At 43.2% G+C, this 27,834-nt stretch overlaps 1 protein-coding gene across 1 annotated transcript in view; it reads right to left on the reverse strand.

Annotated features, from left to right (window-relative positions):
* Positions 1 to 24,223: 24,223 nt before the first annotated feature.
* The window catches only part of idh1 (isocitrate dehydrogenase (NADP(+)) 1), a 50,943-nt gene continuing 47,332 nt past the window's right edge, over positions 24,224 to 27,834 (reverse strand). The window contains exons 8-9 of the mRNA XM_084309873.1: positions 26,658 to 26,820; positions 24,224 to 25,414 (exon numbers count right to left, since the gene is read on the reverse strand). Of these exons, the coding sequence (XP_084165999.1) occupies positions 25,321 to 25,414; positions 26,658 to 26,820 (257 nt within the window). The 3' untranslated portion in view covers positions 24,224 to 25,320. The remainder of the gene's footprint in view (positions 25,415 to 26,657; positions 26,821 to 27,834) is intronic.

Below are 27,834 nucleotides of genomic sequence, written 5' to 3' on the forward strand. Positions count from 1 at the left end.
TCTGGCCGACGATTTCTTGGGAGAATTCAGAGTGCTGAACACGGTGCCCACAGAACCTCGGTCCGCAGATGAATACAGCTGGGCCCTCTTGTAGACGGTCGCTGCCGGTCCACAACGAAGAGACGTGAGGCGACCTCACTCGGGGTAGAGCGCCGTCTCACCTGGACTCCTCTCGGGGGGGTAGTTCCAACACTCAGCAGTGTTGGCCGTTATCCATGGCATAATCAAAGCACCGAAAGCACGTAGATAATCCAAGCCGTGTAGGGCTCGCCGTCGTCCGGGTAAAGTAATCCAATGTACAGGTCCACTCGTCCTGGCCCAGAGCTCCTTGGATGCAAGCACCACACGTGGTCTGCCCAGCCTGGTTAAGACTCTAGATAACGCCAGGAACGATGGGGGTACTGCTCACTTTATAACTCTAACCGAACGATGCACCATACATAATAGACTATTATTAACTTAATAGAAATACGTCCCACTCGACGGTATAGTGCCAAACTATGACAATTCAACTATTAATCCACACGATGTCTCAATGCCTATTCTGAGGCCAAGTAGGCCATACTGCACCACACGTGCGTCGTGGGTGAGGCATCACGTCTGTTACTAGGTTGGAGGGTAAAGGACTAATGGACTAAAAGAAAGTTCTACTTTACTTGCGCCATATATATATGCGCTGTGAACAAATAGTACCATTCGTACTTCGCCAGACGTATTCCTACGCGGAACCGGGCTTGTAACGACATGTTCGTCGGCACGATTGAACTTGAACCAAGGGGCTTGGCTGCTGGCGCCAGGTTCTTGTCCAATGGTAGAATGAAACTATTATGGGCTGTTAGTAGACTAAAGGGATATTCAGTGTATATGTACAAGGAATATACAGGGGATATCAAACGATATACAAATACTATTAAATATATATCCATAAATAAATATATATATTCGGTTTAATCTGATCCTTCACAACAATTATTATTATTATTATTATTATTATTATTATTATTATTATTATTATTATTATTATTATTATTATTATTATTATTATTATTATTATTATTATTATTATTATTATTATTATTATTATTATTATTATCATCCAGGAGGGAAAAGACACTTTGGATAGTAGGGACTGCATCTCTGCCTGTCCTGACCAGGAAACACTTTGCAACTGTGATCTCCTCTGGCAATAGTTGGATATTGTAATGTGTGGCGAGGGGTTGCAGCAATTCCACTGAGAGAAACTGGTCTGAGGCTGGATAACATGCCTGTATGCCTCTCATAAGTTGTTATCCAACTCATGAGAACCTGCTCTCAAGCTCTTGCAGCATTCTGTCGACGACTGGATATAACAGTCTCTGTCTCAGCTGATCTCCTGAGCTGAGGTCTGAGCTTGTGCCACAAGATGACTCAACTACATACTCGTCCATCCTTTTCTGCTTCCGCCTTTGGCTGGTAGTATGTTCCTCAATCCAAAGGCCATTACATATGGCCTTTGTCCTGTCATACATGTCCACTGCCATCTCTGAGGTGCGATAACCTTTGAGTGTGTCCTGCACTGTGCTTTTAAATAGTACAGATATTGAAGATGTGCACTTTAACGCAGCAGCACCTGGAGCCATCCATACCCATGTCCAGTGTCCTATAATAAGCTTTAATCGAACCTCGGATAGTCCGGTTGGTTTGGGGTGGTGTGAAAGCTCATTCACTCTTGCAAGTGAACCCTGCTGTGGTTCATTTGAGATGTGAATGCAAAGCGGACCAAAGGCAGGAAAAGACCCAAAAATCGAATATTTTTTTTATGAGAAGACTGAAACATATGTATATAATGAAACACACAATAGTTTTTTTTCGATTGCCTAAGCATGATTTTGAAAACGGGGGCCGGTGTTTCAAAACACACAATTAGCACAACCACACACACAATTATCAGAACACCTCAGATCCTTTGCTAAATTAAACACTTGTCAAAACCATACACTAATTTTGTTACCATATGAAACACATGTTACATAATGACTTAATTCTGTTTGACCCAGTTACACACACTGCTGTGCTTAACCTAAAACACATTTAGCAATTCTACTTCTCAGTGATTAGAGTACTGTAAGTGAAGTACGCAGAGAATGTGCAAATATACAATAAATTCACCAAACACTACACAAGACCAATGCTGTAGACTGATAAAAATATAATTTATTTATCTACATATACCCAAATCAATGATGCAGACTGATGAAGAAAATAACATTTTCTCTCCATATACCCAAATCAATGATGCAGACTGATGAAAATATAAATGTTCTCTCCATATATGTACCAATGTACAAATGGGGACGAAGGGACATTTATGCACATGTATTGGGACTGCTCACCAGTTAAGGCATTCTGGAAAGATGTGACCCAACAAATATCAAAACTAGTATCTTGGAATATACCTGTACACCCCTCGGTATTACTATTGAATGATGTTTTTGAGTTTGCAGTGAATCCACAGCTAAAGAGATTGGTTTTATCGGGTATCACAGTAGCTAAAAAGCTGATCGCATCACGCTGGTTTCAACCGGAAAGAATGTGCCGTAAAGTTTGGTTTCTTACATATCTCGATGTAATTTACCAAGAAATATCTACAGCAAGAATTCTGGGTCTCAATGAATCCAAAATGTCAATGTGGTTAGAAGTGGTGGAGAGAATAAAAGCTAGCTTATAATGGTAGTGTCTGGTTAGGTGCGAGGGATAGTGGAGGTACTTCTCAAGGTGGGGTCCGGGAGGGGGGGGTTCGAGCTGGAGCATATGTGTGTAGGTTTTTTAGATAACAGGTATTAGGGGTATATCTTATATAAGACAACTATCTAAAATGTGATCTCATTGGATGTGCCCTGACAATTAATGCTTGTATATCTTATCGTGTGTTGTCATGTTTGTTTATATGTTTGTTTAAAAAATAATAAAAAAATAAAATACAAACACTTGTCAAAACCATACACTAATTTTGTTACCATATGAAACACACGTTACATAATGACTTAATTCTGTTTGAACCAGTTACACACACTGCTGTGCTTAACCTAAAACACATTTAGCAATTCTACTTCTCAGTGATTAGAGTACTGTAAGTGAAGTACGCAGAGAATGTGCAAATATACAATACATTCACCAAACACTACACAAGACCAATGCTGTAGACTGATGAAAATATTATTTATTTATCTACATATACCCAAATCAATGATGCAGACTGATGAAAAAAATAACATTTTCTCTCCATATACCCAAATCAATGATGCAGACTGATGAAAATATAAATGTTCTCTCCATATAACCAAATCAGTCAACATTTCAACATGGAGAATCACAACAATACATGTCCCAGTTTTCATGCTACTATGTGCATAACACTGTAAGCTCAGCAAATATCAGACAAACATAAAATACTGTATCCAGTACAGGTTAAAATTACAGTAACACAATTTTTTTTTGAAAAAATTTAAACAGAAAATACTAGACATTATCTCTTTGCCTAGCTGGATCTGGCAAGATAATTTTTTGTTGTGATTCTCCATGTTGACATGTTGACTGATTTGGGAAAATGGGAGAAAATGTATATTTTCATCAGTCTGCATCATTGGTTGTCTTGTGTAGTGTTTGGTGAATGTATTGTATATTTTCACGTTCTCTGTGTACAGTACTTCACTCTCCTTCCATTTTGGTTGAAGACAGGTGAACTCACCTGCTGCATTTTTATAGTGCTTAAACCTGATTGTGTATCTACAATTAAGCAATGGTGTGTTTGTGCATCTGATGGCTGTGTTTAACCAATTGGCTCATATGTGTGGTAATTTGACATTCTGTGTCTAATGTAATGCAAGTGTGTTTAGTGTTTTGCAAATCACTGTGTGTATTGTTTTGCAAAAAGTGAGGCTGACATTGTAGGGGTGCAAATCTGGGCCTATATTTTGCTCCTTGAGTGTAAGGTTTTGATAATTGTGTAATACTTTTAATTTGAGTGTTTATGCAATTGAAGAAAACTGTAAAGACTAGAGATGAACTGTTTATTTATTTTGTACATAGGCTGTGCATATGTTTGTTTGTTTGTTTATTTGCTTATGTGTATGATTCTTAACTATGTTTTTATTTTGTTATTGGTGTATATGTGTATGTATGTACAGTATATGTATATATATTATATATATATATATATATATGTATATATATGTGTATATATGTATATTTGTACTCCTGTTGGGGCTTCTTGGACCAGATCAATGTTTTATCTGGCTAAATAAATAAATAAATAAATAAATAAGAAACTGATGATTTGGTCCTGTTAACTTTGAATTTTCTATGGGGACTGCCCAGATCCCTCTCATGGACCTGGACCTCACTTTGAGAACCTCTAATGATTCTAGTTATTCAGTATTCATCTCTAATTACTCTAAAATTGCGTATTTCTGTGCTTAAAAAAAGTTTTTAGGGTTAGAAAACATTGGGGGCTTCACCCCCCCCACCCCCCTGGGCTGAAGCCCCCAATGTTTTCTAACTCTAAAAACGCCCCTGGGGAGAACCCCGTGTTAGAACTCGCGGCGACCAAGGGAAGGAGCAAATGGCCCTCATTTAATGGAAAGGCAGAGGACTATGAGCTCTGGGAAGAGCGCATGTTATGCTGCATGCACGGTGTGGGCCTGAAGACGACAATCTTGACGGCCCCCACAGGAGACCTGACGACGAAAGCACAAGCCCTGGATGACAAAAGTAACGCAGATGCGTACTGTGAGTTAGCGCCGCTGCTCGACGACACAAGCTTGGGGCTGATATTCCGCGACACTAAAGACAAAGGCAGAGAAAGCCTGGGGGTGTTGAGAGAGCATTATATCGGGCAAGGAAGACCCCGAGTCGTGGCCCTCTACATAGCACTAACAGCTCTGAAGAAGGGGCACACCGAGACTGTGACCAAATACGTCATCAGAGCTGAGCAGATCATGACGCCATTGAGGAGTGCAGGAGAAGCACCAAGCGATGGGCTAATGATGGCGATGGTGATGAGAGGACTACCGGAGCTGTACAAACCGTTCACACTCCTGGTAACACACGGTTCAGCAGACATGGCGCTGGGAAAGTTCAAGGCCAAGTTAAGAAACTTTGAGGCCTCAGAAGATATCTCTCCCGAAGATCTCTCTCCCGCCACCCAGCCGCCGCAGAGGCGGGAGAGAGGGTGCTGAAGGCCCGAGTGACGCCAACGGAGAAGACCAGGCCCACGACGGAGCTGGCGTGTTGGCGATGCGGAGAGAAAGGCCATCGGAGAGGTAACTGCACAAGGACCGTCTGGTGTGGCTTCTGCAGATCCACGAGGCACACAGACAGAGCGTGCATGAAGAAATGCAACCAGAGCGCGCGACACGCGCATGGACAAGATGGCGGCCATGGACAAGATGGCGGCAACGGTCGGCGTGAGACGAATCGAGGCGACGCCCGGAGAGTAGCGGGACAAGAGGGCTTCATCCCCAGGGCGCAGACAGCGTACGTCACCAGGCCAACGCAGCTGCACCAGGCCCACAGGAAGGGACTGATTGTGGACACAGGTGCGTCGTCCCACGTCATCAACGACAGGAGTCGGTTCAAGAACTTTGACAACACTTTCCACCCGGAGAGACACAACATGGAGCTGGCAGACGGGAAGCGCACCTACGGGTTGGCGCAAGAGAGAGGAGACGCACAGGTATGCCTCACAGACAGTGGGGGGCGCCGACGTACAGTGACGTTAAAGAAAGCTCTCTACGTACCATCGTTCCCACAAGGACTATTCTCTGTAATAGCTGCTACTGCGAACGGTGCCAGAGTGTTCTTCATCAAAGTTAAAAATGTTCTTGTAGAGCCCAACGGTACGCGATTTAACATAGAGGTGTACCAGAAAATGTATTACCTGCAAACAGAGTGTAATGACAACGACAAATGTAATGAAATGTGTAACGTAACTGTCAGTCACGATATTCAGACATGGCATGAGATTATGGGTCATTGTAATTACAAGGATTTACTGAAACTGCAAGCAGTGACAGAAGGCATGCACATTGAAGGTGAAAAGCGTAGACCTGACAAAGAATGTGTAGTGTGCATAAAGGGGAAGTTTACTCAATCGAGAAACAGAAATCCCACAGAAAAAGTAAAGGTACCACTTGCGCTAGTCAACACAGATCTTGCCGGTTCAGTAAGAAACGAGTCCATAGGAGGCTTTAGATATGTACAGTCTTTTACAGATGTGTGCACAGGGGCAGTGTTTGTTTACTTTCTCAAAGCAAAGAGTGACACACTCCAGGCCACGGAAAAATTCCTGGCAGACATAGCCCCTTATGGTAACGTAAGATGCTTGAGGTCCGACAATGGAACCGAGTTCACAAACAGAGAGTTCCAATCACTGTTGAGGAGGAACAAGATAAGACACGAGACGTCATGTCCATATTCCCCACACCAGAATGGAGTGGCAGAGAGGGAATGGCGCACTCTTTTCGAAATGGCTAGGTGTAAGCTAGTAGACAGTAATTTACCTAAGAGTCTATGGCACTATGCGGTGCAAGAAGCCGCTTACACCAGAAACAGGTGCTTTAATAAGCACACAGGCACCACCCCGTATACAGCACTGACAGGAAAGAAGTGTAATCTAGCTAGAATGCAAAAATTTGGATCAGTGTGTTATGCTTACCTGCAGGACAGAGGAAAGCTCGAGTCCAGATGTGAAAAAGGACTCTTTGTAGGGCACGACAAAGGAAGCCCCGCTTTCCTAGTTTATTATCCCGGTAAAGGGGGAGTGCAGAAACACAGGCTAGTCAAGTTTGTCACAAAGACTACATGTGAGAGCGAGACACAGACAGAGGAGCCAGAGCTGGACTCCAGAGTAAGGTGTGAAGAAACAGAGACACCTCAGCCCAGTGTACTTAGCACAGTCGTGCAGACAGACAGTCAGCCACCCCCAGAGGGCGATGACGAGGAGCACCCGAGGGTGACGTCACATGCCCCAAGCAGTGGGAGGTATCCCTCAAGGGAACATAAACCCCCAAAGTATCTGACAGACTATGCCCGGAGAGGAAGTGACGAGGATGACAGTACATTTACCACCATTGATTACTGCTACAGGGTAGTCAGTGGGGTACCTCAGACCTTTAAAGAGGCCATAGTGTCCCCTGAATCAAGTAAATGGGAGAGAGCAATGGATGAGGAGATGAGGTCCCTAGAGGACAACCACACCTTTACTCTAACCAAGTTACCAGAGGGCAGACAGACAGTGGGAGGGAAATGGGTGTACTCAATCAAGGAGGGTATTGAAGGCCACGACAAGTACAAAGCGAGATTTGTAGCTAAAGGTTACAGTCAGAGGGAGGGGATAGACTACGGTGAAACATTCTCCCCCACAGCCAATCTGACCAGTGTAAGGGTAGTGATGCAAAAAGCAGCTGAGGACAATTTGATTTGACATCAGATGGATGTGAAGACAGCCTATCTGCACGCACCCATAGATAGGGAGATATATATGGAACAACCTGAAGGTTACGAAAAGAAAGGAGAGAAGCTAGTGTGTAAGCTAGAAAAATCCATTTACGGCCTGAAACAGTCTGGGCGAAATTGGAACGAGATGCTCCATACATGTCTCATAGAAGATCGCTTCCTACAGAACCCAGTAGACCCCTGTGTTTACTCAAGGGAGTCAAAAGAGTCAGGAAAAGTGATCATCGTCATTTGGGTGGATGATTTGATCATCGCAGCAGACAACACTAGAAACCTAGAACAGGTGAAAGGTATGCTCTCCACCAGATTCAAAATGAAAGACCTTGGAAGGTTAAAAAAAAATTCTAGGCATGGACTTTGAACAGTCTGCCAATTGTGTAAAAATATCCCAGAAGAGATATGTGGAAAAGATCTTGAAATGTTTTGACATGCAAGAATGTAGATCAAGGGAAACACCATGTGATAAAAAATTAGACTACCAGGAGGATCAGTGGCGGCTCGTCAATTCTTGGGGGAGAGACCTCCTAGGCGAGCGGGGAGGAATTAATTAGTATCCCCCTCTATCTCTCCTCTCTCTTTCTCTCTCTCTCTCTCACTCGCGCGACGTGGAATCGATTCGTTACACAATCAGACCTAGTAGTATGTGTAGTATATACCAAGAATAACTTCAGTATGAGTACAGGCAGGCTGTACAGATATTTTGCATATTGTTAAACGAGCCAAGGCTAGCTATTAAACTATCGATATGAATTGAAAATGGGGGACCCTGATGTAAACAAGACAAACGTCTTTCTCTGGTCTGCATCCCCTTAACAATTGTATGTATTGAGCCGTACTGTATTGTACCCATTCTGCAATCTGTTAAATAAAGTTCAAGTTTCAAGTTCAAGTTTCTTTAATAGTTGTCATACAGAAGTACAGAATACTTTCATACAAAATGCTTCTTACTGTTACGCTCCAGAGACTGTGCTAGACAAGATAGTATCAAATAACATAGTATAGCATGTAGTTTAGAAGAAGAAAATGAGGTCACAGTGTTCGGTATAGACATATGTACAATGTTCTGAGTTACCATATAATATACAATACTATGCAGTGTACTAATGTACAGTACTATATAGTGCAAAGCAGAAATGGGATGAGGTACAATTTAGGTACAATTTACAGTAAGGTGTACGAGTTGTAGTGCAATCCTTCATCAATAAATATAAAGTGTGGGGAGTGGGTGCTACAGTGTGTTTGTTTAAAGTGGGTGTGTGCTATAAAGTGTGTGGAGTGGGTGCTACAGTGTGTTTGTTTAAAGTGAGTGTGTGCGTGTGGATGTGTGTGCTATGTGCGTTTGGTGGTTGTTGTTGTGTAGTGTTCATTCATTGTTCGTTTAGCAGCCTGATGGCCTGGGGATAGAAGCTTCTTCTGAGTCTTTCTCTGCTCGCCTTGAGACTCCGGTATCGCTTGCCTGACCTCAGCAGTTCAAAGAGGCAGTTGTTCGGGTGACTGGAGTCTTTAATGATTCTCTTAGCCTTGCCCTTGCAACGCTTGTTGTAAATGTTCTGGAGGGTGGGGAGCCCCCCTCCAATTGTGCGTTCGGCTGAACGTGTCACTCTTTGTAGTCTGCTTCGGTCTTGTGCAGTGCTATTCCCAAACCAGGAGGTGATGTTGCCGGTCAAGATGCTCTCTATTGTACATGAGTAGAAGTTCTTAAGGATCTTCTGACTGACTTGGAACTTCCTTAGGCGCCTGAGGAAGTAGAGGCGTTGTCGTGCCTTCTTCACAACACTGTCAATGTGTGTGGTCCATGTCAAGTCCTCGGATATGTAGGCTCCGAGGTACTTAAAGCTGTTGACTCTCTCAACCGGTGCCCCGTCGATGCTGAGGGGGCTGTAGTCCTTGACCCCCGACCTCCTGAAGTCCACAATCATCTCCTTTGTTTTGCTGACGTTCAGGGAGAGGCTGTTTTCCTGGCACCATCCCGCCAGGACCTTGACCTCTTCCAGGTAGGCCCTCTCGTCGTTGGCAGAGATCAGGCCCACCACCACTGTGTCGTCAGCAAATTTGATGATTGTATTGCTACTCCGCTGAGCCACACAGTCGTGTGTGTACAGGGAGTAGAGGAGGGGACTCAGAACACAGCCCTGGGGGGCCCCTATGTTGAGGGTGATGGATGAGGAGGTGCAGTTGCCTGCTCTCACCACCTGGGGTCTGCCAGTCAGGAAGTCCAAGACCCACTGGCAGAGGTCATAGTTCAAGCCCAGGTCCCTGAGCTTGGCTATGAGTATGGAGGGGACTATGGTATTGAATGCCGAGCTGTAGTCGATGAATAGCATTCTCACATAGTTCCCCTGCCTCTTGTCCAGGTGTGATGCTGCTGTGTGCAGCACATGGGCTATGGCGTCCTCCGTGGACCTGTTGGGGCGGTATGCAAATTGCAGGGGGTCCATGTTGATGGGGAGGGAGGAGCAGATGTAGCCCTTTACTAGCTTCTCAAAGCACTTCATGGCTATGGAGGTGAGAGCTACAGGGCGGTAGTCGTTGAGGCAAGCAGGCTTGGATTTTTTGGGTACAGGGATAATAGTGGACTTCTTCAGGCAGGTGGGGACAGGTTGAAGATGTCAGTGAATACTGGGGCCAGTTGGTCGGCACAGACTTTTAGGACGCGGCCGGGGATGCCGTCCGGACCTGCTGCCTTCCTGATATTCACTTTTTTAAAGGTCCGCCTCACCTCATGCTCTGTTACCCTGAACACTGTGCCTCCATCAGCAGCCGACCCCCCCCCCCCATTGCCGTGGCTTGTGAGCTGGTGTTGTTATTACCAGCATCAAACCTCGCATAGAAGGTATTGAGGTCATTTGCTAAGGAGATGTCACTGTTCAGTTTGAGGGAGGCGCCTTTGTAGTCTGTCATCGTTTTGAGCCCCTGCCACATAGCTCTAGAGTCAGCTTGTTCAAACTGGAGTTCAATTTTATCCCTGTAGCGCCGTTTGGCCTCTGACACTGTCCTCCTTACGTTGTATCGCGCCACCTTGTGGTCATTCATGTTGCCTGCCACTAGGCCGTCGTTGTATGCTTTGGTGCGCTCTCTCAGAGCTTCACGGACGGATTTGTCTACCCAGGGTTTTTGATTTGGGTAAACTCTCATTTTGGTAGTGGGGATTGTTTCTTCCACCATAGTACAAACATAGTCCAGCACTGTTTCCGTGTAGACATTAATGTTATCTGTGTCGCGGAACACATTCCAGTCTGTGCAGTCAAACGCAGACCGGAGCGTCTCCTCTGACGTCAAATCCCATTTCTGCACCTCTCGCGAGACTACAGGAGTACTTTTGATTCTCTGTTTGTACATTGGTGAAAGAAAGATTGACGCGTGATCTGATTTACCAAAGCCACTATCAGAATGAGCCTTGTAGCCACCTTTAAATTGCGTGTAACAGTGATCTAGGATGTTACCGCCTCTGGTGTTGCAAGTCACATGCTGATAGAAGTCAGGTAATACCTTTCTCAGATTGGCGCTATTGAAATCACCCAGAACCAAAATGGCGGCGTTAACGTTCGCCGCTTGTATTCTATTTACCTCGTCGTGGAGTCTGGAGAGCGCGACGCTGTTACTGGCTTGCGGTGGAATATACACTCCGATCAGGACGATCGCCGTTAACTCCCTCGGGAGGAAGAAAGGACGACACTTGATGGTTATATATTCCAGGTCTGGGCAGCAGTGGTTGGATAATTCCTTCACGTTAGTTGGATCGCTCCAATTGTTGTTAAACATGAAGGCAATACCTCCTCCACGTTGTTTACCGGACTCTGCTGTACGATCTTTGCGGTGGATAAAGAAGTGTTCGGCTGGTTGGATTGCGTGGTCTGGAACCTCCGGCGTGAGCCACGTTTCGGTGAAGCAGAGAACGTTGCAGTCCCTAACGTCTCTTTGGTATTGAATCCTTGCTCGGATGTCATCCAGTTTATTGTCAATTGATTGTACAATGGCTAGCAATATACTGGGCAATGGTGTTCGGTGGCGTCTGGATCTCAGCCTGTTACGGATCCCAGCTCTCTTCCCACGCCGTCTGGTTCCTCTGTTCCTGGGATCAAGGAACAAAGGATCTGGTCCTATTTTCCGGAGAATCTCCTCAGGCCATTGTTGCGGTTCGGAAAGCTGGTCCAGTGAGTAATCCAATCGGTAAGTTTCCCGTAATCCGATGTCTATAAGTGACTGACGGTCATACACATTAAATGCACCTACTGTTGGTACAGACAAAACTCTTAAAACTATAAATATTAACAAAAGTAAGCACAGTCTCGACGGAGCGAACAGAAAGGCAGCCGGTCGGTGCAGCGTCATTCATTCATTCAAACATAGACTGGGTGAGATATTGAACAAGCCACTTCTTTTAAATCCAAAGGAAACTCCACTCTCTCTCTGATCAATCCAATAATGAACACATATGTATATCTTGTCATTTTAAACAAGTTACCATTCATTCATTCATCCATTATGCATCACCCGCGGCGAAATTAACAACAACAACAACACGCTGTGTTGAGAGAGAGAGAGAGAGAGAGAGCGAGAGAGAGAGAGAGAGAGAGAGAGAGAGAGAGAGAGAGAGAGAGAGAGAGAGAGAGAGAGAGAGCGAGAGAGAGAGAGAGAGAGAGAGAGAGAGAGAGAGAGAGAGAGAGAGAGAGAGAGAGAGAGAGAGAGAGACTCACTTTGTTTAGTTGAAACGTGGTCCAGGAGGGCTTGATAAAGTGTATATGTCCACTGTCAAAGAAACTTGAAACTTGTCCCACAGTCCCAGACTGTTGATGTATATCCACTGTCCAGACTGCATCCAGCTAGCCATATAGCTTCTTGTTAGCCAAGTTAGGCACCACAACACAAGTACTGTGATGAGCTGTGTCTTTGCCCATTTCCGCGTCGAACAGCCTGCAAACTACCTGGCGTTCTATCGCCCTGCTCTAAGACAAACTCTAACCTTAACCAACTTTGAAAGAGTGCCTAAGCTTAACCGTCGAAAGAACTTGCCGTCATGCTCTAAGACAAACTCTAACCTTAACCAACTTTGAAGAGTAACTAAGCCTAACCAGTGTAGAAACTGGCATCGGCCAATCAGAGAGCGTCTCCGAGAAATGCGGCTACGGAAAGTATAGACGCTGTTTGCTTAGATGATATAGATAGCTTGAAAACGCGCCCGGCTTCCATCATATTACATCATATTTCAACGCACAGTGCGTTACGCATTGATAGGCGAAATCTATTTGGTTGACCTATTTCATTGGCTGCGAGGAAACAGCGATGAAACCAGTGCACGCCCTGCCGTGCGCGATACGAGTCGCCCTGGCCTGAGAGCTATAGTTACTAGTGACTTCCTGTGAATGAAAAACAATTATTTATATTTGATATATTAACGTTATATTGTACATTGGAAACACAAACATACTTAAAATGAGTAAATATTATTCATTTTAAACATGTTTATTTTATTTCTAGGGCTCTAAAAAATAAAAAAAATAAAATAAAATCCTCTTCTCCTCTCTTTTAACCAGGGAGGGCGGCGCTCTAGCGCCCACTATGGACGAACCGCCACTGAGGAGGATGCTCAGAAACTGACAGATGTAAAAATGTACAGAGAAGCTGTGGGTAGCCTCATTTATTCCCGCCCTGACCTATGTTTTGTAGTGAGTAAATTGTCACAACAACCCCACAGAGGAGCATTGGATTACAGCAAAACATGTTTTTCGTTATCTCAAAGGTACAGCAGATAAACAGCTGTGTTTCAGAAAGAGCAGCGAGGGCTTAGGGCTTAAAGCCTACAGTGATGCAGACTGGGCAGCTGACACCACAGAGAGAAGAAGTACCACAGGATATTGTGTGAGTTTGAACACAGACAGCTCACTGGTTTCGTGGAAAACAAAGAAGCAGCCCACAGTGGCACTATCATCTTGTGAAGCCGAATATATGGCTCTAGCTATGACAATGCAGGAATGTATTTATCTAGAACAACTGCTCGAAGGGATGGATACCTATGTATATAAGAAGACTGTTCTTTACGAGGACAACCAGGGAACCATTGCGATTGCTAGAAACCCTGTGTGCCGGCAGAGATGTAAACATGTCGATATAAAATATCATTTCATCAGATCTGTCATCAGAGAAGAAAGGATGACACTGATTTATTGTCCAACGGACGACATGGTAGCAGACGCTATGACGAAACCTGCTTCCAAATTGAAATTGAAGAGATTTGCAGAGGTCATGATTGGTGTGTAAATATTGACTGCCATATTCTTTTTGATGTTTTGGATTGTATTATTTTCTTTGTAAAATGTTTTCGGAGAAGTTATCCAGTGTGCTAAACAACCCTAAGTGGGAGTGTTAAAGTTAGAGGTTCTATGTAGGATCGCAAGTAACTGTCTAACTGCATATATAACTGTTTCCACTAGAGGGCGCTCTAGGCGGAGCCACTCATGATACCACCAGGTGATTGATAGAATTGAATTGATTGATTGAAAAGTTTATTAACAGATTGCAGAATGGGTACAGTACAGTACAGCTCAATACATACAATTGTTAAGGGGATGCAGACCAGAGAAAGACTTTCGTCTTGTTTACATCAGGGTCCCCCATTTTCAATTCATCATAACATATATGACATACATGACATACAGATAGACAGTACTGCTACATCTATACATTTATGACATATCAGATTTGCAAATACAGTACTGTTTGTGATACAAAAAGTGTCCAGAAAAAGAGTGTATATACATTTGACGTAGAAACTGTACATTGGGGGAGGTTGGGTGGGTGGGGTGGGGTTGGGTGGGTGGGTGGGGGCTGTACATTGGAGGTGGGGGGGGGGGGGGGGGTTGGGTAGGGGGGGGGACACTGTACACTGTACATTGGAATACTGACAAAGCCATATTTGGTCATTTACTGTACAACTGGGTTAGGACATTTGTAGGGGCCAGTTTTGAATTGCAGTCTCCCGTAGGTGTTCTTTCAGAGTGTTTTTGAAAGTGGGTAGTGATTCACATTCCTTTACAGCTTTGGATAGGGCGTTCCACATTGATGTGGCATAATTGCGAAACGTGTTTAGTCCCTTGTTTGAGCCAAATCTGGGTTTAACATGATTTGTGGAGCTCTCTCTGGTGTTGTGATCGTGGTATTCACTGACCTTTGGGAAGTATTTTGACATGTACATGGGTACCTTGGTCGCGTAGTGTATCTTGTAGACCAGGCCCATTGCAAGTTGCTGTACTCTGTCGTCTACTCTAAGCCATCCTAGGTTGTCAAAGTGGGCAGGGGTGAGGTGGGTTCTAGGAGTAAGGTCAAGCAGTAGTCTGACCAGTTTGTTTTGAGATGTTTGTAATTTTGTTTTTAGCGCCTTTGAGGTGCTTTGGTACCATGAGGTGCACGCATAGTCGTAGTACCCTTTAATGAGTGCTCCTGCCAGAGTCTTCAGGGTATTCTTGTTTACCAGAGAGGAGATCCGGTACAAGAATCGAGTTCGTTGGTTGACTTTTTTTATTACATTGGATGCCATTTTGTCACAGGAAAGATTAGCCTCTAGGATGGAACCCAGGTAGGTAATTTCATCTTTCCTTGTGACAATATTGTCACCCACTGTAACCGAGAAGCCGTCGGTCTTGCTGAGTTTGTTATTTGAACCGAAGAGAATGGACTCTGTTTTGCCCATGTGTAATGATAGTTTGTTGTCGGCGAGCCATATGCAGATTTTGCCTAGTTCTAAGCTGAGGTGGCGAGTATTTAAAGAGATGTCTCCTCCCCCTCTACCTCTTTCCCACCTGCCTCTCAGAGAGAGGAGAACTCTAGTACTGCTGCTGTTTAACATGTGAATGAATAAACCACGCCAAAGGCTAAAGATAGAAACCATGCCTCTTTGACCACATTATTGTCGCCCCATAGCCAGTTTCCAATCACACTGGGGTCGTCTAGAATGTGTCTGGAGTGGAATTATTGATTGTAGGTTTTCCTTTAACACACAGAGTAGGACACTTGTTTTGGTGTATAACATATTTGGAGGGCCTTTATTCTGAAATTCCACGCTGAAACGTTCTGCACCCTTTTGTGCAGCTACCCGAGGTCCTCTAGAATGTGAAGTTGAAATAGTGATTGGAAACATACAGTTTCCCTTTAATAGTATTCTGAATAAAACATCTTGTTTTAGTGTACAGCATATTTTGTATATTAGAATAATTGTATCTCACGTCATCATAAATCAAAACAAAATAATTTCGAGGCACCGTGAACCTAACGTACCGGCTTCTTTGAATGTTTGTAAACAGAATTGCATTCCTAAAGAGTGGACATGCCGTCGTAAAAAAAAAAAACCATTGGCAACTTTTCAGGCAGATTTCTCGCTTCAGTGTTCCAGGGACCTGATTCTCCTCTGAGGACAGTTTGTTTATTCAGTTATGAAAACATATCATATAATTTTCTTTCTCAACCAATTCTCTTGAGTTTCAGAGTCCTCACCCCCAAAAGCTGCACAGTGCACCTTGAAGTTATTTTTGTTGATAAAGCAAGTTTTGTTTGGAAAGGCTTCATTTGCACCATATGCTGTGGATCTGTCCGGACACACACCCAATATCAGTGGTGGAAGAAGTACACAGTTCCTTTACTTAAGTACAAGTAGAAATACCCAGATAAATGAGTACTATGGTCAAAGTAAAAGTCCTCCATTCAAATTCTACTTAAGTAAAAGTAGAGAAGTATTTGCTATTGAATGTAATAAAGTAAAAGTATGCATTCTACATAACGTTTGTGTATTCCAGTGCTTGGGAGCATTCAACCCTAACCATTGACCTCTATAGGTTATGTTAAAGTGGTCTGTGGTCCAGTTATGCTGCTCTGATTAAAGGTTATGTTAAAGTGGTATGCAGTCCAGTTATGCTGCTCTGATTACGTCATCTTGAAGTTGACAGGCTTCAAAGGTGAAAGTATATAATCTTCATACATTTTTGCCATGTTTTCTCTGCTAAATCGTTTTCTTCAAAGTAACTAGTAACTGATGGGTTCAGATAAATGTAGTGGAGTAAAAAGTACAATATTTCCTTTGAAATGTAGTGGAGTAAAAGTATAAAGTTCCCTAAAAGAAAAATACTCATGTAAAGAACAAGTAGGTTGAAAATTGTACTTAAGTACAGTATGAAGTACTGTAATGGAGTATGAATCACATCGGTACTACCGAGTACTGATTCACGCTAGATCCATCAGTACCAATTTGGGTACCTTTACATGTCAAGTGTAATATTTCTCTTGGGTCTTTGGAAAGACCGAATTCCAGGAACTGGTACTGGTAGTGGTATCGGTTCAAATGTGAACAGTACCCAACCCTACTCGTGGCATAGGTGGCCTTACTGTAGCTATTTTTAACCAGTTTCGATGGATGGGCACTGTGCCAATGTGGATAAATGATGTGTGATAGAAACACTTGAAAAGGCAACGTCGTAGGCGGCCGGGTAGCGCAGTGGACTACGCGTCTGTCTACCACCGCAGAGACACTGGTATCGAATCCGGCTGTCAGCGGTGCCTCCGGCTTGGCCGGTCGTCATACTGACACAATTGGCAGAGTTAGCGGGAGGGGAGTCGAAGGGTGGTAGTCTGGTCGTTGTAAACAGCGACTCCTACAGGTCGGTCAGGGCGCCTGCACAGCAAGGGAAGGAACTGGTGAAGGTAGTGTGATGCTCCCACGCGTTACACTTCACCAATGAGAGTCCGCGCTGTTAGGTGAAAAGAGGCTGCTGGCTGTCTCCTATGTATCGGAGGAAGCATGTGATAGACTTCAGGGCTCCCTAGACCGGCAAGTAGAGGGCAAATGCGTGCAACGACCAGGAAGGGGAGGGGGGAATTGGCATAATGACTAAATTGGGATGGGAGAAAAATACAGAAAAATAGGAGGAGAAAAAGTAGATCAAAAAAGAAAAAGGCAACATCGCCAACACAGAAAGATGTTAACTGACTGACTTAAATCTTTCACCTTGTACTGTAGAATAAACCTTGTTCCTAATTGAACTGTGTCGTGGTGCGTTTGGCACAGTGGCTACAGTAGCTTCCCACCTGATGTGCAAATTCACCTAAAACATTATATTTTCATTGGCTTCCTATTGTGATTCTGGGTGAGGTAGAATACCTCATAATCTACAGTTTCATTTGATATGAATGAATGAATGAATGAATGAATGAATGAATGAATGAATGAATGAATGAATGAATGAATGAATGAATGAATGAAGGACCATCACTATCATTCTGTGTCTTTCTTCCCTCTAGTTAGCAACCTCAATGCACTGTGTTTAACCTTAGGTATTGACTTAATATACGACACTGTAAAGGAATGTGAATCCCTACCCACATTCAAAACCGCTCTTAAAGAGCACCTACGGGAGGCTGCAATTCGAAACTGGCCACCGTAAATGCCCAAACCCCCCACCACCTCCTAATAGACAGTCTCCTCCCCACCGCATGTATATATTCTCTCCCCGCCGTATGTATATTTCCCTCCCACACACCCACCCCCTCCAAATGTACAGTCTCCTCCACACTGTATGTATATTTCTCTCCCACCCACCCACCCCCTCCTAATGTACAGTCCCCTCCCCATCATATGTATATACTCGGTCAGGATCTATGGGTAACAGTGCTGTATATTTGAATACCGTTTATGTCACAAATGTATCAGTACTAAATACCTGTATGTCCCTATGCCATAAATGTCGATATTAATTGAAAATGGGGGACCCTGATGTAAACAAGACAAACGTCTTTCTCTGGTCTGCATCCCCTTAACAATTGTGTGTATTGAGCCGTACTGTATTGTACCCATTGTGCAATCTGTTAAATAAAGTTTTCATTCATTCATTTCATTCATTCATTCAAGAATGGAGAACGGAACCATGTGACAAGTACGTTTTTTTATGTAAAAGCCATGCACGATCTAACGTTAACGAATATGTATAACGTTATGAATAAATACATAAATACATGCATACAGATCTATACCAGGGTAACGTTATGATACATAAATTTTTTGTTTTGTGCATTTCATTTAGACATGATCTTTTATGTGAAGTAATAGCCTAATATGGTCTGTCCCAAATAGTGTTGTCTAAACGCACGTTATACAGATATCCTAGTTGGTTTAGTGGTCGGCAATAGGCGGCCTGCAGGCCGAAATAGGTCCACCAGCATTGCAATAATATCTGCCAGTCAGATTATTTTGATTATATGATTTGTGATGAAGATTCGCTTTATTGTATCGCAATCGGAAGACTTAGGTAAAGTTAGAAAGATATTCACAGATTCGAATTTCCGCGGTCAATCATTCTTAAGCGAAATGTTTTTAAAACACAAAGGACACCTCTTTCCTATCGTAGTAAGGTAGACAATGAGCTACAACCTTATTTTCACATAAACAAGCCGTCCTCGGAGCTGTACATTTAATAATATTGATCTCTATATGTGCAGTCGGCTGTGAGGCAAGTGCGCAGCCAGGGACCGTCTAAAAAGTGCAACACCGGAAAGAGACACTACAAAAAGATTCAATAACTTGACTGTGTCATACAGGTCTGATATTAACATTCAGTATTCAATATTGTCTGATTCAATATTAACATTCAGTATTCAAGTAGAACAGCTAGCTAGCTGTTGTGGACACTCACATTTCCACAGCAAAACGGTAGGCAAGGCACCTTGGTTGAGAAATGCAGGTTTCAGTCTATGTGTTGTAGGATCGACACTGACAGTATTATATCCTGTCTCAAGATGCACAATGAGATCTTCTTCTACTACTTCTTCTTTAGAATTTCCATCTAGAGAATTGTTGAATATATATAGAACACAAATGTTCTAGAATGTTCTATTATGACATCATACTGTGACATCACAAATGTTCTAGAATGTGCTATTATGACATCATCTGTGACATCACAAATGGTTTAGTTGTTTGATTATGACCATCACAAATGTTCTAGAATATTCTATTATGACATCATACTGTGACATCACAAATGTTCTAGAATGATTTGATTATGACATCATACTGTGACATCACAAATGTTCTAGAATATTCTATTATGACATCATACTGTGACATCACAAATGTTCTAGAATGTGCTATTATGACATCATACTGTGACATCACAACGGAACATGTTTGAGTGTCATTTGAATAATATAAATAATATGTTTGGTAAGGTTGTCCCCGAAGCCTGTTTTTGGGATTCAAACTTCGTCAGGGTTCTTCGAACGGACGTTCGAACCTTCGTTTTTTAAGCTAAATGTTTTTAAAACACAAAGGACACCTTTCCTATCGTAGTAAGGTAGACAATGAGCTACAACCTTATTTTCACCTAAACGAGCCAGCCGTCCTCGGAGCTGTACAATTAATAATATTTATCTCTATGTGCAGTCGGCTGTGAGGCAAGTGCGCAGCCAGGGACCGTCTAAAAAGTGCAACACCGAAAAGAGACACTACAAAAAGATTGAATAACTTCACTGTCATACAGTGTATAGTGTCACCAAAATCACTGCACACATCATCAGTGGTATCCTATTATATTATAGTGTTATACTACAACACTTAGATTTGGAAAAAATGCTTTTTCATAATTCTGGGGATTTTGTATAGGAGTTCAATAATATCGAGTTATTTTATAAGGGTAGATTCTTATTCACAGGAACTTTGTGCAGTTTTCACACGCTGCAATATGGGGTCTAAAACATATAGAGATATGATAAATATGGGCTTTTCTGCCTTTTCCCCCATAAAAACGGACTACTATCAAACAAACACGAATATAAGTGGTTAAAATTCAGAACTATTTGTAATCTGTCATCGATATATTGAGGTTAGGCTATTAATGTTAATCATGGGGAATTTTTTGTTTTAAATAGTAAACAGTTAAAATGATATGGCTGTGAAGTTGATCCATACTTTCATCTCTTAAGCCTCCTGAGTTTCACCTGTGTTAGCGTATAGTGTATCTTGTAGACCAGGCCCATTGCAAGTTGCTGTACTTTGTCGTCTACTCTAAGCCATCCTAGGTTGTCAAAGTGGGCAGGGGTGAGGTGGGTTCTAGGGGTAAGGTCAAGTAGAAGTCTGACCAGTTTGTTTTGTGATGTTTGTAATCTTGTTTTTAGCGCCTTTGAGGTGCTTTGGTACCATGAGGTGCAAGCATAGTCGTAGTACCCTTGAATGAGTGCTCCTGCCAGAGTCTTCAGGGTATTCTTGTTTACCAGAGAGGAGATCCGGTACAAGAATAGAGTTCGTGGGTTGACTTTTTTTATTACCTTGGATGCCATTTTGTCACAGGAAAGATTGCCTCTAGGATGGAACCTAGGTATGTAATTTCATCTTTCCTTGTGACAATATTGTCACCCACTGCTGAGTTTATTTGATCCGAAGAGAATGGACTCTGTTTTACCCAGGTGTAATGATAGTTTGTTATCAGCGAGCCAGGTGCAGATTCTGCCGAGTTCAGAGCTGAGGGTTTTTTCAACCTGTAACTTGTTCTTGTCAGAGACCAGCAGGGCTGAGTCGTCCGCGAACAAGAACAAGTTGCAGTCACAAGCTGACGACATGTAATTTGCATAAATTAGGAACAGTAGCGGTCCTAGTATGCTTCCTTGTGGAACACCAGAGCTCACTGTGAGGGGGGGGGGGATAGAGTACCATTTACCTCCACAATCTGTTCTCTCCCCTCCAGGTAGGATTGCATCCAGCTCACTGATAAACTATCAAAACCAATTGCTTTTAGCTTGTCAATCAGAATGGAGTATGTTATGATGTAGAGAACACAACAGAGTGATTGACAGTGTCGAAGGCCTTTTGTAGGTCCAGCATGACCATGCCGCAGTATTTGCCCGCGTCCACCTCTTGTTTGATGTGGTCGTTCAAATAGAGAAGGAAGGCATGCGTCAGTGGAGTGGGATGTTCTGAAGCCAGATTGTAATTAGTAGATTAGATTTCTTTCCGCCAGCCAGGTACTTTTCGACCTGTTCGTAGACTATTTTCTCCATGACTTTCGAGATGGAGGTAAGAATAGAAACAGGGCGGTAGTTGCCTGGGTCTAATTTGCTGCCCTTTTTGTGCAGGGGGGGGTCACTCTCGCAATTTTGAAGTCCTTGGGGACGTGTCCCTGTTTTATGGAGAGGTTTATTATGTGTGTGATGACTGGGGTGATGGCGGCTGCTGAGTCTCTGAGGAATTTGGAGGGGATGTTGTCATGGCCAGTGGCCTTGTTAGGTTGGAGGGCTCTCAGTTTTTTGAGTACCTCATCGGTTGTTACCATTTCTAGTTTGAAGTCGTCTTTGCGGACCCCTAGGTTTTTGTAGTATGCTACTATGTGTTCTACCCCATAATGCCCTGAGTGGGAGGGTAGTTTGTTTACCAGTGTTGTGGCTATGTTTGTGAAGAAGATGTTTAAGTAATTGGCTACATCCGGCTTGTCTGTGATGAGTGTGTTGTCCGTCTTTATGTTTATGTTTGAGAATCTGGTTTTAAGTTTTTTACTGCAGCCTCGTTGATTATTGAGTAATTTCCAAAGTTCACATGGTTTGTTTTTGTTTTCCTCAGTTTTGTCATTGATGAATTTTTTTTGCGGTTTTGATCATGGTGTTTACGTCATTTCTTAGTCTGTTTATTTGAATTTTTAGTTCAACCACGTGGGCTTGGAGTTCACTGTTTGAGCTTTTGGAAAGCTAGGGCTGAAAAGTAAGCAGTAAATGTATCTCGCGTGCGTGCAGGCTCTCTCTCTCGCACCCCACAAATTGATAATCACCACCTAGTACCCTGGAACTAATGTATGTGGCGCGCTACATTCTCATGTAAATGTACATGTTAGAATAAGACGAGGGCCCCATATTTGATGTTGAAACGGGGCCCCCTGATCCTTAAGGCCGTCCCTGACTCGTGGCGGTCGCGGCAACCGTCTTTCAGTCTCTATCATCTCAACATGTTTCTGCAGTGATCCACGGACATTGAATTTACGATGATATATCGATGCTGCTTTAAATGTGAACAAAGGCAGTGCCTAAAAGCAACGCCTACGTGTTGCTGAGGAAGTATGCGATGATCAAAGATGAGTTCCATGGGTATGACATCATCTTTGTGGGGTGTGGCATCTCATGTAATGACAAGCAACTCCGGGAATGCAATGAAAAGTGAAATGACCCACTAAATAATGTTGTAAAAATCTAAGATTTCGTCAGTGTCTCGTTACAATATATCCAGTAATGGAATGGAATTGTGAATCAAAAAGTGCATACTACTCTCACCTTTAATTTAATTTAGACAAATAACCCCAATCAAATCACCTATTACGGTTACTGTCAAAATGGGACACTATATTCTATGTGTTTTCAATGGACAAAATAACGTTTAGGGATCATACAATTCATGTTGTTTAACAGAAATATATTTTTTTCTAAATAGGATCAAAAGTTCAGTTTTCCTAAAATCAGCTACAGCAGTTTGCTAGCACCCAGAAAGCTAGCAGAAGCAAAAGCCAGCTAGCTGTGTTTTAATGTGAGATATTAGGCCACTCCAACACTGAAAACAAGCCATGTGGAATAGACTATGGAGTAACTGAAGGTGCAGAGGAATATAGTATAGTCTAATTTTGTAATAAATTGGGAAGGCTGAGTGCCCCCCCCCCCCACCATACACCTAAGATTTGTTGGTGCAAAACTTTTAATAAAATGTAATGCTTATGAAGCATTTTATGCTTTTAATATATAGTTCTTATTCATCCGTTTTGAAAATAAATAAAACTAAATGAGTTGATAGCTTTACATCTGAATGTTTTACACGTGGCTTACATTAGATAACACAAGTAGGAAAAGCTGAAGTTTTCAAGTTGCTTTTTTCACAAAAGTATCTAAATTGTTTTAATGCATCGCCATTGTATGACTAGTTACACTGCTGGCCAGTATGACTTACTACCATAGTGTCTTTATACCTGTATCACTCTACATATTAATACAACTCCGTGCATACATCTGATTAGCACTATACTCAGTAGTACTAATTAATATATTTTATACCCAGTTTAATCACCTGTACATTGCATATTAATATTGCACTTTACCGCTACATTTGCACTCTGGTTGGATGCCAAACTTATTTTTGTTGTACTGTATGACGACAACAAATTAGAATCTAATCTAATCTGTTAACCACAACTGGACATAGCAATCGGACAATAATATATACTTTTTTATTTTCGTTGACCAGGCATGGTTTCTCATATCATAAAATATAAAAGTCTCACTTTCACCTGTTTGACAGGGCAGTAAGTAGCCTGAGCAGGGGATGCAACCCTGCATTGGACTTTGTGTCAAGACGATATGAGTTATATGCAATTATGGCACCACCTGGTGGGTAAAATTCGAAATGACACCAGCCATTTAGATGGGCCTATTAATAGCAGCATAAGAAGGAAGCAGGTCTTGATTTCCAGTCAGCCTTTCACCAGACCTTTCACAGGAGACGAATAAAGGTCATGGCCCGATATGAGGACACGAGTAGTCTGGACATTTTCCCAAAAAGCGTATTATTTAAAAATACATTTTGGTAAGTAATAGGGCTGTACCAAATATAATTATTTTGGCTTAGAATAGCTGGTGCTATGCATAAAACAAACAAACATTCTGTACAGAATCACTCTATGATGACAACAATGCAAAGGGTTAATACTATAACATTTCAAAGTCACTGGGGCATTGTAGACAAAGTTTAGTTTTCTTCAAAAACTCGTTTATTGAGTTAATTATCAACACTAGGACAAAGAACACAAATAGTTGAGGACAAACCAACATAGCCTTGTCCACTTGACCGCTGGACGAGGACAAAACTGGCAGGATATGAGACATTGACGTACATTAATGACACAAGCGGCGAGTGAGTAACGCTAGCCTTATAGGACGTGCAGCGCTATGTTTTGCGCGTAGAACTGCGAGACAGAGAAAAAACAATGGTCCTCTTCTAAACACCTTCCGAGCGTCCGTGTAGCTCTATCGGTGACGTTTCTATTCAAAGGCTTCTTGTTGTCTTGCCAACAAGTGGGTTAGTAGTACCACATCAGTCAAGACTTTGTGCCGTCGTCGTTAATCATGTCTGGAATGTTCTACATCTGTAACCGATAAAAACAGCCGTGGCGAGGCCCCTTCCCGTGCAGCGGGCACGGCGCTGTAGTGAGATAATGTCTGCCAGTCAAATGGCACTAAAAACTAGAATGGCATCGCCCAGATGCCCGGGCTCTTTAAAACGTCAAAACAGTAGTGGGGCACTTTCAGCACTGTAATGGAGGTTCAGGGGGGGAGAGGGGGAACGGGAACGGTTGGTGACTTGACATAAAATGAAGGAGGCGACGAACAAAGTCAAGGCGGGACAGTCCTCGGTCTCGTTCTGCTCACCGATGAGAAACTCTGTCAGGGGGGGCCGGGGTGCCGGGTGCGATTAGGACAGGTCACGGGTCCACTGAGCACCTCGGTGGGCGCGATACCGGTGTAGATCTTACAGTTTGGACAGTCGCAGGTTATGGCTTTCTTTGTACAGGCGGTAAAAGGGTACAAGTGGAGGGGCGTCGGCCTTCACCATTACATCAGAAGCCTCGGTTTCCCTCTCCTCTGGACAAGGCTTCATCCTGCTTCATCTGGCTCCAGTAAGGAATGATTCAGCTTCCATCTAATAATCTCCTGGAGTCCTGGACAGACAAAGCGTATCCATAGCTCTACTGTTTTTGTGTGTAATTATGTGTGTGTGTCTGACTGTGTGTGTCTGTGTTTGACTGCGTTAGATGCTGGGAGGCGAGATCACAGCTTGGGATGGCTGGTTAGCTTCATCTTCAGGTTCTCCGCCAGCTTGTCCAGGAACTCAAAGGTGTTCAGGTAGTCTGCACGCACCACACTAGACACAGAAAGCAGGGGAGAGGAGAAGAGAGGAGGGGAGGGAGGGGGGGGAGAGCAGGGGAGAGGGGAGGAGAAGAGAGGAGAGTAGGGGAGAGGAGGGGAGGGGAGGGGGGAGAGGAGAAGAGTTTAAGCAATACACCAACAGAGACATTGATTTATATTCCTGCAGATAACCCATGTAGGATTTCAATTGATCATGGTCATACGAATTGTGATAATGAATAATAATAATGAACATTAATTTCATTCTGGCAGTAATTAAACATGTTGTTTTAGTCTTGGCCCTTTGACAAGAAAAAAATAGGCTCACATCTTTTTATTTTATTTTTATAAATACTCTCAATACAATTAATTTGTAACTGGTGACAACATTTCAATCTCAGTTGGGATGTACTACGCTATTATCAATTTTTTATACTTTGGATAAAAGAGTCCGCTAAAAATTACTAAATGTAAACGTGAATGTAGTCACTAAAAATGGAAGATCTTGGCTGGGATAATAGAGGTTCTGCTGACTTTAACACTCACCCAGCAAGAAACACATCTATATGAATAGACTAAAATGAGGCAAGTTCGAATGAAATCTGAATATTAGCTCATTGTCTGTTGTATTTGATATTATGGGTAGTACCGATAGGAAACTATCATTAGGCATTGGGCTTGTATTGCAGGCACATTCTTTCCAAATGTGATGTTCAAACCAACAATAACTTGCAAACAGAATGTCCCATAGTCCAATTAAGACCAGGACTACTTTCACTTTTCAGCTGCCAAGAACTCGAAATGATTTTAGTCTGGTTCTTTTGGTTTTCATCTCGTTTCAAACTTGAAAAGCTGACAAATATCTTTGGTCACGGTTTCCATCGATGACACGTAAGATATACTTTCCATCAGCATAGTACATAATCGCCCCCCCACCGCTTGAGACGCACGACCCACCAAGTCCAGCTCAAGAAACCAAGTTGGATCAAATCAAAGCACGAAGCGAGTCATAGAAACTACTACTGTCTGCAGCGGTGGTCATCTTGCTTCTTTCAAAGTGTTGTTGTGATATTGACAAGAACATCCAACAGGCCTCTGGGGTATGTTATGTTATGTGTGTGTGTGTGTGTGTGTGTGTGTGCGAGTGTGAGTGTGTGTGTGTGTGTGAGTGTGAGTGTGAGTGTGTGTGTGTGAGTGTCTGCGGGTGTGTGTGTGTGAGTGTGTCTGTGTCTGTGAGTGGCCAGTGTGGGAGGACTAACTTGGCGAGGCCTTTGACGCAGATAGCCAGGTCCTTGGTCATGAATCCGGCCTCGATGGTCTCGATGCAGACAGACTCCAGCGCCTCGGAGAACACGCGCAGCTCTGTGTTGTTGTCCAGCTTTGCCCTGTGAAGCAGCCCCCGTGACCACGCAAAGATGGAGGCTATGACACACACACACAGAGACACACACACACATTTTAGGATGGACATCGGGGAGGCAGGATGGCCGAAAAGGTAAAGAGGCCGGCCAGTAACCGAAAGGGTGCTGGTTTGATCCCCGGCCCCCGACAGGAGCGTGTATTCCAGTTGTGAGCTGGTGACTGAAGGGTGGCTGGTATTACATCTACGGTGCTCACCATCTTGCCTAAGTGCCCTTAAGCAAGGCACTGAACCCCAAAAACTGGGGACTGTGTGTATGTGTAACTAGGAGGGATGAGGACTGTGTGTATGTGTAAGTAGGAGGGATATGAGGACTGTGTGTAACTACGAGGGATGTGAGGACTGTGTGTAACTAGGAGGGATATGAGGACTGTGTGTATGTGTAACTAGGAGGGATATGAGGACTGTATGTACAGTATGTGTAACTAGGAGGGATATGAGGACTGTGTGTGTGTAACTAGGAGGGATATGAGGACTGTGTGTATGTGTAACTAGGAGAGATATGAGGACTGTGTGTATGTATAACTATGAGGGATATGAGGACTGTGTATATGTGTAACTAGGAGGGATATGGGGACTGTGTGTATGTGTAACTAGGAGGGATATGAGGACTGTGTGTAACTAGGAGGGATATGAGGACTGTGTGTATGTGTAACTAGGAGGGATATGGGGACTGTGTGTATGTGTAACTAGGAGGGATATGAGGACTGTGTGTAACTAGGAGGGATATGAGGACTGTAACTAGGAGGGATATGAGGACTGTAACTAGGAGGGATATGAGGACTGTGTGTAACTAGGAGGGATATGAGGACTGTGTGTAACTATGAGGGATATGAGGACTGTGTGTAACTAGGAGGGATATGAGGACTGTGTGTAACTAGGAGGGATATGAGGACTGTGTGTAACTAGAAGGGATATGAGGACTGTGTGTAACTAGGAGGGATATGAGGACTGTGTGTAACTAGGAGGGATATGAGGACTGTGTGTAACTATGAGGGATATGAGGACTGTGTGTA

The sequence above is a fragment of the Notolepis coatsorum genome, assembly GCF_963971535.1.
Source record: "Notolepis coatsorum genome assembly, chromosome: 3".
Lineage (NCBI taxonomy): Eukaryota > Metazoa > Chordata > Actinopteri > Aulopiformes > Paralepididae > Notolepis > Notolepis coatsorum.